This window comes from Anguilla anguilla, chromosome 11 (assembly GCF_013347855.1).
Source record: "Anguilla anguilla isolate fAngAng1 chromosome 11, fAngAng1.pri, whole genome shotgun sequence".
Lineage (NCBI taxonomy): Eukaryota > Metazoa > Chordata > Actinopteri > Anguilliformes > Anguillidae > Anguilla > Anguilla anguilla.
In genome coordinates this window covers 30,212,987-30,227,185 of record NC_049211.1, presented here as the reverse complement: position 1 = coordinate 30,227,185, position 14,199 = coordinate 30,212,987, and the positions used below count along the sequence as shown (strand labels likewise).

The window sequence follows — 14,199 nt, the reverse complement described above, 5'->3', positions numbered from 1 at the left end:
GGACATTGGCCCAAAGGTAAAACAGAAATGTCTCACCAAGGATTTGAACCTGCAGTGTTCTGGTGACTAAGTGGACAACGGCCAGTTCTTTTAAAACACCACCACACTGACAGATACTCTTGAACTGGAAGGTGGACATAAAAAACCCTGTTGAATATGCTGTAGGAATTCATGCTAAAAGAACACCCTGGCACATCATGACTGAACTGAATTAGTTCACCTGTGTGGTTTCCTCACGTCATAGAATCATCTACTACAGTAAAGTTATCCGAGGCCACTCTCTTTTGGTTCAGTTAATATAAAAAGAAATTCCAAGGAAACCCTTTACACACTTGACATAAATGTACAAGTTTAAAATTTAGCAGTAAGTGAATACATTGTTTGCAGTATATGGGGAAATTGAATGTGGCTGACTTGTAATCAAACAGTCTCATTCTCTGTATTTCCATAGCTGTGCCAGTGTTTTTTTAAAGTTTTTTTTTAAAGTGCATTCTAAATTCTAATTTTGGTCACCTGATCAAGGGTGGGGCCGTCACAGTTAGTAGGTAGCTAGTTATCAGAATACAGCAATCGGCAGCCATCTTTCAACAGGAATGACGTTGACACCAACGAGGTGTTGCTAGGGGCGTTGGCACCTCAAAAAACCCCAGCACTCTACAAGCAAGTGGATAGCAATCTGAGTCTTTGGTCCATGAGCATGTAGGCACAAAGTGGTTTGAGCTTTTAGCCTTCCTGTGGAAATGTGTCTATCAGAAGTCGAGATACCGAGGGGGGGGGGGGGGGGTTGGGGGGGTTGGGGGGGGTGGCTATGGGTGCACAGCAGCCGTAGGGGCCCCCTCAGTACCCACATAGAAACCAACTTAGGCTTAATTCATGAAAAATATTGTTTAATGAATGTTAACAAGTAACATTGTGGATTGTTTGCATTAAAAAAAAAGGATTCTAAGTGTGACTATTTCTCATCGCACAGTATGAGAGGCTAGTTCTGCCCCCGACATCAGTTATCTCTTATTTACATCAAAATTACACAGTGCACAGCACACATTCTTAGGCCTATCTCTTCATTCCCAAAGTAGGCTAACATTCTGGTGTGATGACACAAATGCATATTTAGATGTATACACCTACCACATGACTCGCCTTTCAATCACATAAACGAAAACAAAGCTTGAGCTAATCAACTCATTCTCCTGGAAGAGCCATTTCCTTTTTGGCTAGAAAATTCTAACACAGCATCAGGTTCTGATATACGAATCCATCAAACCAGTCCCATGAGGGCACCAGAAAGCCAAACCCCTGGAAATACTGATTATATCGATACAAGTTTAACATTAACATGGTAATCACAAACCAGCAGGCTTAGCCAGACCCACAGTCAATGAACCATTCCCTGCAGCACTGCTGTAAGAACATTACAATGCATATGACAAAAGCAGGTCATTTAACCACTTATTTACCCACAGAATAGACTATCACTCACGACATCAAACCCACATGAATGGGCAAACTGTTCCAGACAACTGTATGAAAACATACTTCCTAATATCAGTGTGGAATTCATCTTTAGCCTCTTGCCACCTAAGCCCCTTTTTTCTACAACAGAACTCTTATGAACTTGTTTTGTAATGTAAAAATCTTTTTTAGTCCAATTTATTCAGTCCATTTGTGAATTAAAAACCTTGCAGGCATATTTTTGTGGAGCCTGAATGCATTACATATCTTAAGTCTGTCCACACAGCCATTTCCTTTCATTCCAGGAACCAATTTAGTTGCCCTTCTTTGTACTTTGAATGAACCAGCATGGTGCTTAAGTGGCCACCGGGTTGGTTAGTTCCCTTTGGTGATGGTGTACACGTCCCGGGTCCTCCTTAGCCGTAGCCTCTTGAAAAAGCTCCACTTGCAGTGACTGGTGGTGAAGTAGTAAAGCACTGGGTCCAGGCAGCTGTTGAGGCTAACCAGGGCCATGGTCAGCCTCCGCGCCTTGTAGATGGCGTTGGCGTAGACGCAGCTCTGAATGATCTGGTGGCGCATGAGCAAGTGCAGGAGGTGGACTACGGCGTAGGGCAAGAAGCAGACGGCGGTGATGGCCAGTATGGCATAGATGATGCGCAGCGCCCGCCTGCTGGTGCTAGTCCGGATGCGGGCGAGCCGGCGCGCTACCAGCGGGTAGCAGATCATGATGACGACGAGGGGCACGATGGAGCCGAACACCAGGCCGCACACGTTGTAGGCCGTCATGCGCTTGGCCCACTCGCGCTGGGAGAAGTTCTCATAGCAGCTGCTGCGGGACCCGCCAGCCTCGGGGGTCATGCTGTCCAGCGGCCCGTCTACGACGAAGGCCAGCATGGCCGCCCCAGTGACCATCCACACGGCCAGGCTCACCCACAGCGTGCATCTGGTGGCGCGTAGCCGCAGGTAGGTGTGCGGGTGGACGGTGGCGATGTAGCGGTCGATGCAAATGCAGGTCAGGAAGGCGATGCTGATGTAGATGTTGGTGAAGAAAAGAGTGCCGATGACCAGGCAAGCCTGAGAGCCAAAGACCCAGTCATTCCCCTTCAGGTGGTAGTGGATGCGGAAGGGCAGTGTACAAAGGAAGATTGTGTCTGCCAATGCCAGGTTGATGACGTAGACGTTTGAGGAGGATCGTGGGGTGATTTTGAAGATGAACACATAGAGGGCGCCCACATTTCCCAGAAGCCCTAACACAAACACCAGGGAGTAGACTGCTGGGAAGAGGTAAATCTGGAAGTCGGCTCTGGGATTGCACTCTGCAGTAGAATTATTCATCATTGCTCCAGCTTCTAATTGAACTGAACTGGCCTGGAAAAAAGAGGATGTATTACAATCACTAATTCCCTTTCTCTGTGTGTGTGTGTGTGTGTGTGTGTGTGTGTGTGTTTGTGTTTCTGTTCCTGTGTGTTTCAAATATTATGTGATATGTAGTTCTGCAGCTTTGAAGAGGACAATCATGAGAATGGGGCATTAAGAAGATTAAAAATAGTTCAGAAAACATTGAAAAAGCAAATGCAACAATAACATTGAAGGTACACTTAATTAAGAAGGAACAAGATAACAGGAAAACAGTCGAATGTACAGTGTATAAGCAGTGGAATTGTAACAAAAATTACATAATTAGTACTGGTATTCATAAAATCTAAAACCTAGGCTCCATCATTTGAACTTCAAAGTTGTACACACAACACACTGCATTTTACATTAACTATAGGCATTTAGCAGACACGTTTATAAACTACCGTGCAAACATAATGTCTTACATAAAGAGCTGATACCAAGACACTAGTGTCTAGTGTCAGTACATGAAAAACTACTTAGTCATAAACCAAAGCGAAGAGGTTAAGAGGCTAATAACCAAACCTAAGTATTTAAAGCCAAAGATGTATGCAGCATGGGACTAGTAGCACCAGCGTTCTACGTTAGACCATTTTAATTGAACTGCAAACGTAATGATGCAAATTGTGAAACACTTTTTAAAGCGTTTAAATGGTTTTGTTGAATCCGCTCCAAAACTTCCAGTTGGATTGCTAATCGTCTATAATTGAATGATCTGAATACACTTTGTAATTTTCAGTAATGCACAAAAGATCACTTACAGATGATTTAGGGGTATCCGAAGTGGTCCAAGAAAATACTGGAAAAGATTATCTTGATTTTCACACGATTTCAAAAGTAGTAGGCTACATTAAAACGCGGCGGGTTTAGATCCGCCTGTTGTTTTCATCACCACTGGAAAATTTAGAGCTTACTGCGCTCTGAAGTGCATTTGCTGTCTTAAAACTGCAGGAAGTAATGCACCTTGTGTCTGCACACCTCCCACACGTTCCACTGTCATGTATTGGGTGTTATAAATATCACAACTGCAACGGCAAGTTGTCGGAGGAAAATACCTACTGTACACTAGGCTACTCCCTCGCAAGTGAAAAATATTCTGTTAAATCGTAAAAACATGTTTTGAAAGGGGCTACCGTGATAGATATATCGTTGTGTCTGCAGTTTTGAGTTGGAACGGACTACCTTTAATCTGGAGTATGTAGCTAATCATATTTTTTTAAAGAATGAACCGAAATCATACCATGATACTTTCAAAAATATGCATAATCTACATTTAAATATTATATGACTACATTTTGGATTAAATCTAAGAAGGTACATACTGTAATAGCCTACTGCAATAGCCTACATCAACACATGAAAGATGAGCAGGAAGTTGATGTTGCAATGCATGTACTTCAATGAAAAAAAAAAAAAAACGTAATCTTCACAGAATCGTATGAACGGATGTATTCTGTTAACATTTATTTTAGTATATTTGACAAATGAAACTGGAAGTATTCAAAAGTAATTAGTTCACACCTTTTCAGTAGTCCAACAAACTAACATTTTTTGTTATTTCATTCGTAATGTATAATATCAGATTGCATTTTTCAAGTAATACACACAGCACTGTCTATTTGTGTGGGCATGGGCCAATTATCAAACAAAATATTTAAATAATTAAAAAAAAAACTTGACGAAGATGTGCAAAAAGGCTGAATAAAACAATCAACACAAGTAATGAGGGGTCACAACGCCTGCCCCTCCCCCCCCCCCCCAATTCTATTGTCCATAGAAATTGTTTATCTTTTTTAAAAGATAAATTATTTTATTTCTTAAAATGTTAGGTGCCAAAATTATTGTCAAAATTATTGTCACTCCTGTGTAAAATGTTTCAAATTAATATGAAATAATACCAATTGGCCATTTTTGGAGGACATAATTATAGCGCATTACCTGTGCTGTTTATTTTATACAGCCTTACCCTTTTTTGAACAGCTTTATGATTATGAGTTATCACTGAATAATTTCTCTTTGGTTGTTTATAACTTCTCAACAGCACAGCTATTGTCAATCAATTCATTTCAGGGCAGCAGTGTAGTACAATGAGTGTAAGGGCAAGGAGCTGGTTTTGTAAACTAAAGATCATGGGTTCAATTCCCTGGTACACTCTCAGAAATAAAGGTACACAAGGGTACAAATTCTGTACAAGTACAGAACTGTACCTCTAAAGGTACTAGTGACAAGCGATTGGTACCTTTTTTTCTGAGAGTGTAGCACATTGCTGTTGTACCCTTGAGCAAGGTACTTAACCTGCATTGCTTCAATATATATCTAGCTGTATAAATTTATGCAATGTAAATGCTACGTAAAAAGTTGTGTAAATCGCTCTGAATAAGAGCTGCTGCTAAATACCTGTAATGTAATTTCCAGGAGTAATACGGCATTTCGTTTTCCTATCCCTTAGCTGGTGTTAAATGGTTATTGGGGGGAAAATACATTTGGGTGAAGAACTTCCAGCCTCCCCCCAGATAGAAAATTATATTTGGCCAGGTTCTGGCTCACTTCTGGCGCTAATTTGCCGTCCAGTTCCCATCATGGATGGAAATGGAAAGTGCACCCAGAATCTGACAAGAAAAGCACCCAGAATCTGACTGGTCTACCTGCGGCTGCTGCTGCTGCCAGCACTCAAGACAGCACTGCTGACATGTCAAGCATGCAAAACTACACATATCAGACAAGCATCATCCACAGAGGTGAAAGAGATAGCCAATATCAAAACCACCAATGCCACCAGCTAAAGGAACAATGTGGGTTCTCCCCACATTGTTCCTTCAGTTGGTTGCATTCTCACGTTTTCTTGATCGCTGTCTCAAAACTGACTGTCAGCTGAGCTTCAAGTGATCACGCATGCGCAATGTTTTGTTGTCATTTAAAAAAGCTCTTGCAACAAGGTTACACTTGAAGCTGCTGCTGTTGATGAAACTTTACGCACTTGGTTTGAAATGTTGAAGAAAAGTATGGTATGCAATTCTGTCAGGATAACTTGCCATTTCGTCATGGATAAAAATGATGAACGGTAGCGTTTTATCACAGAGTAGTAACGGTAGTGGCGAGTCCCCAGAGAGTGCCGGAATAATATTTAATTCATACGGATTTTTATCTCAGTCTCACATGTATCCAGGTTTGCCAGACTGGAGTGATGACCTTTAAAAATAGGTGATTAAAAATCCATAGCCTAGGGGAGGTTTTAAACTACACATGTATGGGAGTTAATGACAGATGCGGGATCTGAGAAATTCGTTTGGGTGTCGATTGTTTTGTAGGGCAGGCATCCGACAACATGTGTAATCAGTAGACTAGCTGGCTAGGTAGTTAATGTTGTCTGAGCAAGCTGTCCAACGTTAAAAACACTTCCGTACAGCTAGCAACGTGATTTCATAACTTCAAAGCGACGACGCCTCATACCAAACCATAAACTTGAGGTTAATAACCAAACTACACTTTTTCTAACGGAGCTAGCAATTATCGAATACGGCCCACTTGTGGTCACTCTTCTCAGTACACCCTAAGATAACGATGAAATGAGAACGCGTCGTTATCCCCTTCAGAATTCCCAACTTTCGCATAAAACAGTCGCATTAAGATCATTCTGTGATCATTGACCAGTATTTCAAGAAGAATGGTTTTGACATGGACCATTTCGCCTCTGTGGCTGACGCTCGTCAGGTTTTGTCCCTCTACAAATAATATGGCATTAGCATCCAATGAGTGAAATTATTCTAAAATAAATCAAATATGGATAATACAGTGAGGTAGGACAGTCATCATCCATACATTTCCAAAAGTATGTGGGGACACATTTTAAGGTCACACCCATATTAAACATCTCATTCGTAAACCATGGGCATTAATATGGAGTTGTTACACCTACAGCAGGAACAGGAACAGCCTCCACTCTTCTGGGAAGGCCAGTAGATTTTGGAACATGGCTGCAGGGATGCGCTTCCCTTCAGCCACAAAAGCATTAGTGAGGTTGGGCACTGACGTTGGGCCTGGCTCACAATCGGCATTCCTATTCATCCCAAAAGGTGTTTGATGGGGTAGAGCAGGTCAGGACAGGTCAGGTGCAGGCCAGTCAAGTCCTTCCCCACGAAACTCCTATGACAGTACCACACTGAAGTCACTATGTCACTGAGCTTAGTACAACCCTGTCTACTGCCAATGTTTGTCAATGGATATTTAATGGCTGTATGCTTGATTTTGTGCCCCTGTTAGCAATGAGTGTGGCTGAAATAACCAAAACCACTAATTAGAAGGTGTGTCCACATACTTTTGGAGCTGTAGTGCATATTCCAAGATGTGCCAGGACAAAAATTTAGATGCAATGTCCATGGAAAAAATTGTTGGTTTTTTCCCCTATATACTGTTTGATATTGTATACCATCACTAAACCAAAGTGTTGTCATTCTTATGTTTCAAAAATGTACATTTTCAACTTTCATGTTACCCTAAGTGTGATCAGATGTTTTTGTCAAATAATCAAAAACAAAATTATTCTTCCATTTTATTCCTGTCAGTGAATACCATTCTTACTTTCAAAATTTTCTATTTTAAGGTGGCACAAAACCATCTTTTGGGGAGGGTTAGGGGTGTTCGTAACCTCACTTGTAAAGCTCATAATAAGACATTGTCCGTTCCCTTATTGGTCCAATTTCCTATGCTTGTACAGCACTGATAACAAATATGCACGTAGAGTTATGCAGGCTGTAGGCCTATTGTAGGACATAATATACAGTATGTTCTGATCATCCATTTAGTGCCATTTTCTCTGGCACATCTAAAAATATATTCTCAGTTTTCATTGTGGTTAAATGTGGGTCAGAGCTGTGTTTCATTGCATTGCAGGAAGCAATAAGCTAAAGGCTGGAAATTTTCATAGCATGATTTTGGACTGCATTTATATAGCGCTTTTATCCAAAGCGCTTTACAATTGATGCCTTGCATTCACCAGAGCAATTAGGGGTTTGGTGTCTTGCTCAGGGACACTTCAACATGATCAGGGCGGGGGATTGAACCGGCAACCCTCCGACTGCCAGACAACCGCTCTTACCTCCTGATCATTGACCTACCTATTAATGTGCATATGTATTAATGTCTGCTGCTGAATAACGGAAGTACATCGACGTGTTAAAGGAAAAATTACATTGAAATTTTGGGAAATGGGGTATAGCATCCCCCATTGGTGCAGCTTTATAACAGTTTGACTTCGATAGGAACTGGATCACTCGGAAGATGAGCGGCCATTTTCTTCTCTCAAGCTGATGCAGAGGAAGCAGGATGAAGAGGCGGCCAATACTGAACTTAGAATGCAGGCGGTGAGTGAAAAGGGTTCTGAATGTTAGGAAGCCATTTTCCCTTCCCGTCCTCACATTTGGAGTCATTTTTTTTATTTATGTGGCACTACAAATCAGTCTTGTAGTGGATACCCTTCTGTCTTCCAAAAGTTTGGATAGTTACTTGGCACTAATTGATTGGCACTAATTAAACTTGGTTTAATTTGTGGAAAATATACCAAAGTATTATTATTTTGAAAATTTATAGTTGAAAACGGACATGATTGCTGCTGAAAAAAAATGCCATTTTTTATGTAGTAGAACTAACTTGAATACATTCCAGAAATGTGACATTTTAAATAAGAATGGTTTGCCTTTCATTTTGAAAACCCTATCTGTCATTTGCCCACACATGAAATAGGATACTTGAATAAAATAGCATTTAATTGAATTACACCTCTGAGATTAGCTAGGGAGTACATTAAGTACTAGCTTGATCGTTGTTTCAGCAGTGTAGGGTGTGAGGATAATTTATAGTTTAAAGAAAGTTACACTGATAAAAAGGTGCAGGTTGCAAAAGTCAGCCTGAAAAGCCTCTGCTTATCCTTATTACAATTCTGGATTTCCCTGGATTCTAGATCACAATTCTGTTTATGTTTTAGCAATTTGAGTCTGCCCTCCGATCAGTGGAAGAACACAAGGAACATCTCAGGGAAACGGTGGAACGAATGGAGAAGTGCAAGGAGGATTTTAAAGAGTACTTGAAGGTAAGGAGGACCCAGGCATCACTCACCAGGTATAAGACATGGCAACCCAGTGCAACTGAATCCAGCTTCCTCTATTCTTGACCACACAGTGCAACTGAGCACAACCTGTTCTTTTCTTGCCCAGATTAAAGACGTGAACAGACAGCTTGCAGTGAAGAAGGCCAAACACGACAAGCACCTGGCCCATCAGAAGCAGGAGCACCTGTATGACCTCCGGGAAGAGACTAATGACCTGGTTAAACTAAAAGAGCGGCTGGAGAAACGCGTGTGGAAGTACGAGCTGTATCACCACTGCATGGATAGAGTGGTGCTGGCCAGCAAGCGCGTAGGTTGGATGGATCAGATGGGCTGGGACAAAGCATTTTGAAGAGGAGGCGGGGGGGGGGGGGGGGGGGAGGGGGGGTAGGGGTAGGTCTGGTGTCTGTATGAGTTATATTACAAATTTTATATTACATTACATTACACCCATTTAGCAGGTGCTCTTACCCAGAGCAGCTCGGAATGTAAGAGAACAAAAGTGCATCCCTCTGTGAGCAATTGATGAGTGTATGAATTCCAAGACGCAGTCTAAAAAAGTGAATTTTCTGTCTGCGTCACAAGATTGCCAGTGTTGTCCTGGAGATGGAATTGGAGTCACACAATGCTTCATAGTTAGACACAAGCATTAACATAGCTCATACCTGAGGTTGGTTTGTATTTGCATTGGAGCTTTGGCCCACCCCCCCCCCCCCAGCAGTCTGTGGCGTTTTCACGCACAGTCGATTCATTTAGAACAGATAAAATAAGATCTGAAAAGCAAGCATTACACGTTGCATTACACAAGTAATTCCCCTGTTCCTCCGGTCCCCTCTATTCAGAATGCTGTTCAAATGATGTCGCGCTACAACACTTTGATGATGGCCAGGGACAACCTGCAGGTGACCACCCAGCAGAACCAGGAGAGGATCCAGAAGGCCCGGAGCAATCTGTCCGTCCTCACCGAGCAGAGCAGCGACGCCATCATGCAGCTCAACAGCAGAATGGCGCAGCTGCAGAGGGCGCTGGACGAAGCGCAGCAGAACCGCGCGCACTGGGTGAGGCGCCTGGGCTCCCGGCGGCTTTGGGGGGATGAAACGGGGACGTGGCATGCTAGCAAAGCCTGGCTGAGGATAGCCGAACTGAACCATGAGCAGGGAGGGGGAGTGGGAGAGTGGTGGAGGAAGAACAGAAGGGAGAGAGGAGAATGACAGAAAAATCAACGAATTAACTTTGGGACACTTGAGTTATAAAAAGTGAGAAACTAAATTCCAAGTGCCATAATGATTTGGTAAGCCTTTGTCTCCAAAATACCAATGGCAAATCCTCCTATAGGCCTATAGGGGGTAGCATAAGAATGTTATTGCTTTCTAGATGGCAAAGCTACTATGGTTTTGATAGCAGTCATTAGCCTTTGTAATCAAGACTGTTTTCTGTTTCTCGTTCTTATGTAGATTGAATATCAGAATTTTTTTACCATCAAATATAGCCCTGCTAATGGAGGGAAATTGTGTAAAAATCATACTGGGTCCAGCCACTAGGGGCAGAACTCTTCCACTTACTGCAGTTCTGTAGCCTCATCCTGGGGGCTTCGTCCTTACCCACTCAATCTCCTTGGTTTGGACGCAAACAAATTGCTAGTTTTTGATGACTTTCCCTTTCTTACTTAGGTAGTACATTGATTAGGCACCTTAGTTCTTGTAGGGCTTTACACAGCCTTACCTTTGAGCATTTAGCAGACGCTCTTAATCCAGACCAATTTACAATTCTTAACATAAAATCTATTTTTACGACAGGATATTTTCAGTGAGGCAAGTCAGATTAAGCACCTTGCTCTAGAGCACGATGATACTGCCCCCGTGGGAATCAAACTGCCACCTCCGAGTTGCAAGCCCAGTTCTCTGAAGACTACACCGCCATCCTAGGAACACTACTGCGGGAACTTCCTGGTGTTGTATGTGCCCGTGTCCAACCTGCTGCCCTTCTGTGGTCATGCAGGAGAACACGTGGGCCCGCATTCAGAAAACGGCGGCGGAGAAGACTATGCTGTTCGGGCAGATAAGGATGGCCACGCTCAACCTTTACCGGAACGTGTGCAGGAAGTCCAGGTTCTGCCAGGCTTTTCCCGTGGATCCAGAGGACAGTCCCGGGCAGCTGGAGAAGGTGCTGTGGCAGGAACCACACATTGTTTTTCAAAATGAAAAATTAGGAGAGCGCGACAAGCTTGCCCTCTTTTCATATTTCTTGCTTTACTGAGGCGAGTATAAAAAAGACAGAGTAAAGAGATAGAGAAGGGAAATTAAATCGCTTTAGAGTACAGGCATTTAGCAGACACTCTTATCCAGAGCGACTTACGCAACATTTTCACATAGCATTTACATTGTATCCACTTATACAGCTGGATATATACTGAAGCAATGCAGGTTAAGTGCCTTGGTCAAGCATACAACGGCAGTGTACCCTTCAGAAAAGAGAAAAAAATGGCGGGTACTGAACACTGGCTCATGCGGGGGGTAGGGAGGAGGGGGGGCGGGTGGCTTTTCGTCGAGACTCGGCTGCCCTACGAACTGCACCACACCTCTCGTCGCGAAACGCATTTTCAGTGATAGCTTGGAACGCTTATTTTTCATGTACAATCGCATAAGCGTATCAATTATGTGCACTAGCTAAATTGGTCGACTCAACACCATGGGCAAGGTTGCAGATGATCTAAAGTGAGCGCCTTTCTCCTGGGGTGTGTTCCATTACTTTTCACTCTTCACCACCTTTCCTCCACTCCCCCACTACCACTCGTCTCCTACCCGGAAGTATGGGGAGGAAAGGAGGGGAAGTTTCAGGAGTTTGAGGCCGTTTCACAAATGTAGTTCTGTGTGCTTCACTAATCTCCATTATTTGGACGCTGGAAGGAGGGAGGACACAAAGATCGGTTTCTGGGGGCATGGAGGAGATGAGATGGTAGCGGAGGAAAGGAGGAGGCGCTTTTTGAGCAGTGGGACGCACCTCTAGGCCGCTGCTCACCACGGACCGGCCTGCCTTCTCCCGCTTGAGCTGGTTTGACCAGATTTTCATGTGTGCGTTCTTCTCCCAGCTCAAACAGTTACATGGTCTATTAAGGTCAGACCTGGGGCCTCATTTATAAAAATGTTCTTAGATTTATACTTGAACTTAGTCTTAAGATCATTTCCAACGGTGTGCTTACGTTTGATTCATAAAAGATACTGAGCATAAAAAACCTTGCTTACGCAGGTTGTAAGAAGCCCATTTGTAACTTACGCACCTGTGACCTATAAATCTCAAATTAACTTAAAATTGACAGCACCTGAAGGTGCCTTACAATCAGCGATTTCCCCTTATATAATGCTAGCACAAATGAGGGTTTAGTCAGGAATAACCATGGACCAAAAGAAAAAAGCAGACTTTTTGGAAGATCATCATGTGCAAAAAAAGTCATTCCGGTCTCTGAAAACTCTCTCCCTTCTAAAAGCATGGTTTTCAATGTCTTCCAATAACACAAGAACAGCCATGGTTACTTTTTTCTAATTTGACACACTATTTATTGAACATCGCATCCTGTTGCGTCAAGTCTAGACTTTGCGTAGAGATAAGATCATTTCCACGTCAAAGTAAGGTTTTATAAATAACTACTTATACGTGGTTTTTTATTTAAGTTCAAAATTGATCGTAAGTCCGTTCTATAAATGAGGCCCCTGTTTTTCACAGGGGGCCTGTCAAACTGCTTTCAGAAGCTGCTGTGAAAGAGGAAATCATGTGTCCATGCACTTTGTTTCATCAACAGATTGAGATATTCATCACTGAATGGATGTCCGCTTTGAAGCTCAAAGCAACCAACACCATCTAGGAAGAACAGGATACTGCCGAAACACTCACTCCAGAAACTCCATTCTGACTGTTTAGATTACCTGCATATGTTTATGGAAATTGTATTTATACTATACTGTTCATTTTACTCTATTCTGTTGCAATGGCCTGAACTCATGGGGTTTCTGAGCTTGACAAAAACATATTTAAACTAATAATTTAGAGATATTGAAATGGTATTTTTATATGATTTGTAGAGATCTAAACTAAAAAATATATATTTTTGTTATGTTAAAACTGCATTTTTTATTTGAATGTATATATATATTATATATTTTCCAAATTAGAAAGAAGAGCAAACTCGTAATTTACAGATAAATGTAAGAACTTGAATTAAAATGTTAATTTATGAGTGTTCAGTCTCTTTTCATTTTAACAGGTTTGCACATAATCACTCTGGGTTCTGTGTTAGCATGCACCACTGGTCTGGTTATGACCTGGTTAGTCGTTCCCTTGCAATAATGCTATTGTTTTAAAATACTTCTGCAATGACTGCCAAGATAAATCATCTCTGGAAAGCGACTCCCTAAGCAGGGTCTGATAGGACTTTCGACTCATTCAATACACACATCGCTTGTTCTTAATACAGTACCATACTCCTTATAGTCGCAATTTACAGTATTAAAAACATTTTTGTTCATTTCACACATTTGTCAATTCTTTCATCCACATCTGTACTATTGAATTGTTTTATGTTCAAAACCATCATTACAAAACTAAAACTACGTCAATGGCTAAACCCTTAATGCCAGTATAAATAAATAAATAAATACTGGCTTCAATGAAATAGTTATTTACTTTAAATTAAGTTAAAGTGCGGTACATTACGTACTAAGGATGTGAAAATAAACCACTTTTAAAAATCAAGCTGAATCGAGAGGATATATAAATGTGATGTAACTAATGATTATGTAAGAAATTCTGTTTCCTTCATAAACCAAAAGTTGACGCCGACGATGACATCGTTTCATGGGTTCATTTTTTTGGAATTTTGCTATGTCGTCAACTTGAACGAATAACGGAACACAGCCATTGTATACGCGGTATTATAAAAAGTAATGAATTCTGAGCATTTTATAAACTGCGCAGTTGCTAGCGTGCAAATAACAGTTGTTTTCTTAAAATATTCCTGTGATATTCATATGTATATAGCTTGGTATCATTCTACAGACATTTAATATGGCATAAACAATAAAGTTGCTAAGCGCTGCACTAATAATCACTGTAAATTCGCAGTAATACTTTAACAGCCAAGCCAGTGTTGCCAAGAACTTCTGTGACGTCATGAATCGTACTACAACGTTCTTGCTTTTTGAAAAACCGAAGATTACTTACACTTGCGACTCAATCACTTTGTCCAAATCAAATGA

General features: G+C 41.7%; 2 protein-coding genes across 2 annotated transcripts; one reads left to right on the top strand and one right to left on the bottom strand.

Moving 5' to 3' along the window:
- Window positions 1–876: 876 nt before the first annotated feature.
- Window positions 877–3,821, bottom strand: LOC118208292 (lysophosphatidic acid receptor 6). Its single transcript, XM_035382818.1, has 2 exons — window positions 3,612–3,821; window positions 877–2,820 (listed from the first exon to the last, which is right to left on the bottom strand). The coding sequence occupies exon 2, from the start codon at window positions 2,788–2,790 to the stop codon at window positions 1,828–1,830; it is 963 nt and encodes a 320-aa protein (XP_035238709.1). The 5' UTR covers window positions 2,791–2,820; window positions 3,612–3,821; the 3' UTR covers window positions 877–1,827.
- A 1,954-nt stretch (window positions 3,822–5,775) lies between these two features.
- Window positions 5,776–13,015, top strand: LOC118208537 (coiled-coil domain-containing protein 42 like-2-like). Its single transcript, XM_035383304.1, has 7 exons — window positions 5,776–5,855; window positions 8,109–8,210; window positions 8,831–8,935; window positions 9,060–9,260; window positions 9,793–10,008; window positions 10,949–11,113; window positions 12,747–13,015. Exons 1-7 carry the CDS (start codon window positions 5,838–5,840, stop codon window positions 12,807–12,809), a joined length of 870 nt encoding a protein of 289 aa, XP_035239195.1. The 5' UTR covers window positions 5,776–5,837; the 3' UTR covers window positions 12,810–13,015.
- Window positions 13,016–14,199: the final 1,184 nt, after the last annotated feature.

Excerpts from the sequence above, each read along its gene's own strand:
- LOC118208537 (XM_035383304.1), top strand. Across the intron at positions 8,211-8,830 it reads CTGAACTTAGAATGCAGGCG|CAATTTGAGTCTGCCCTCCG; the intron begins GTGAGTGAAAAG and ends TTTATGTTTTAG. Across the intron at positions 11,114-12,746 it reads GTCCCGGGCAGCTGGAGAAG|ATTGAGATATTCATCACTGA; the intron begins GTGCTGTGGCAG and ends TTTCATCAACAG.
- LOC118208292 (XM_035382818.1), bottom strand. The coding sequence starts at position 2,790 with ATGATGAATAATTCTACTGCAGAGTGCAATCCCAGAGCCGACTTCCAG.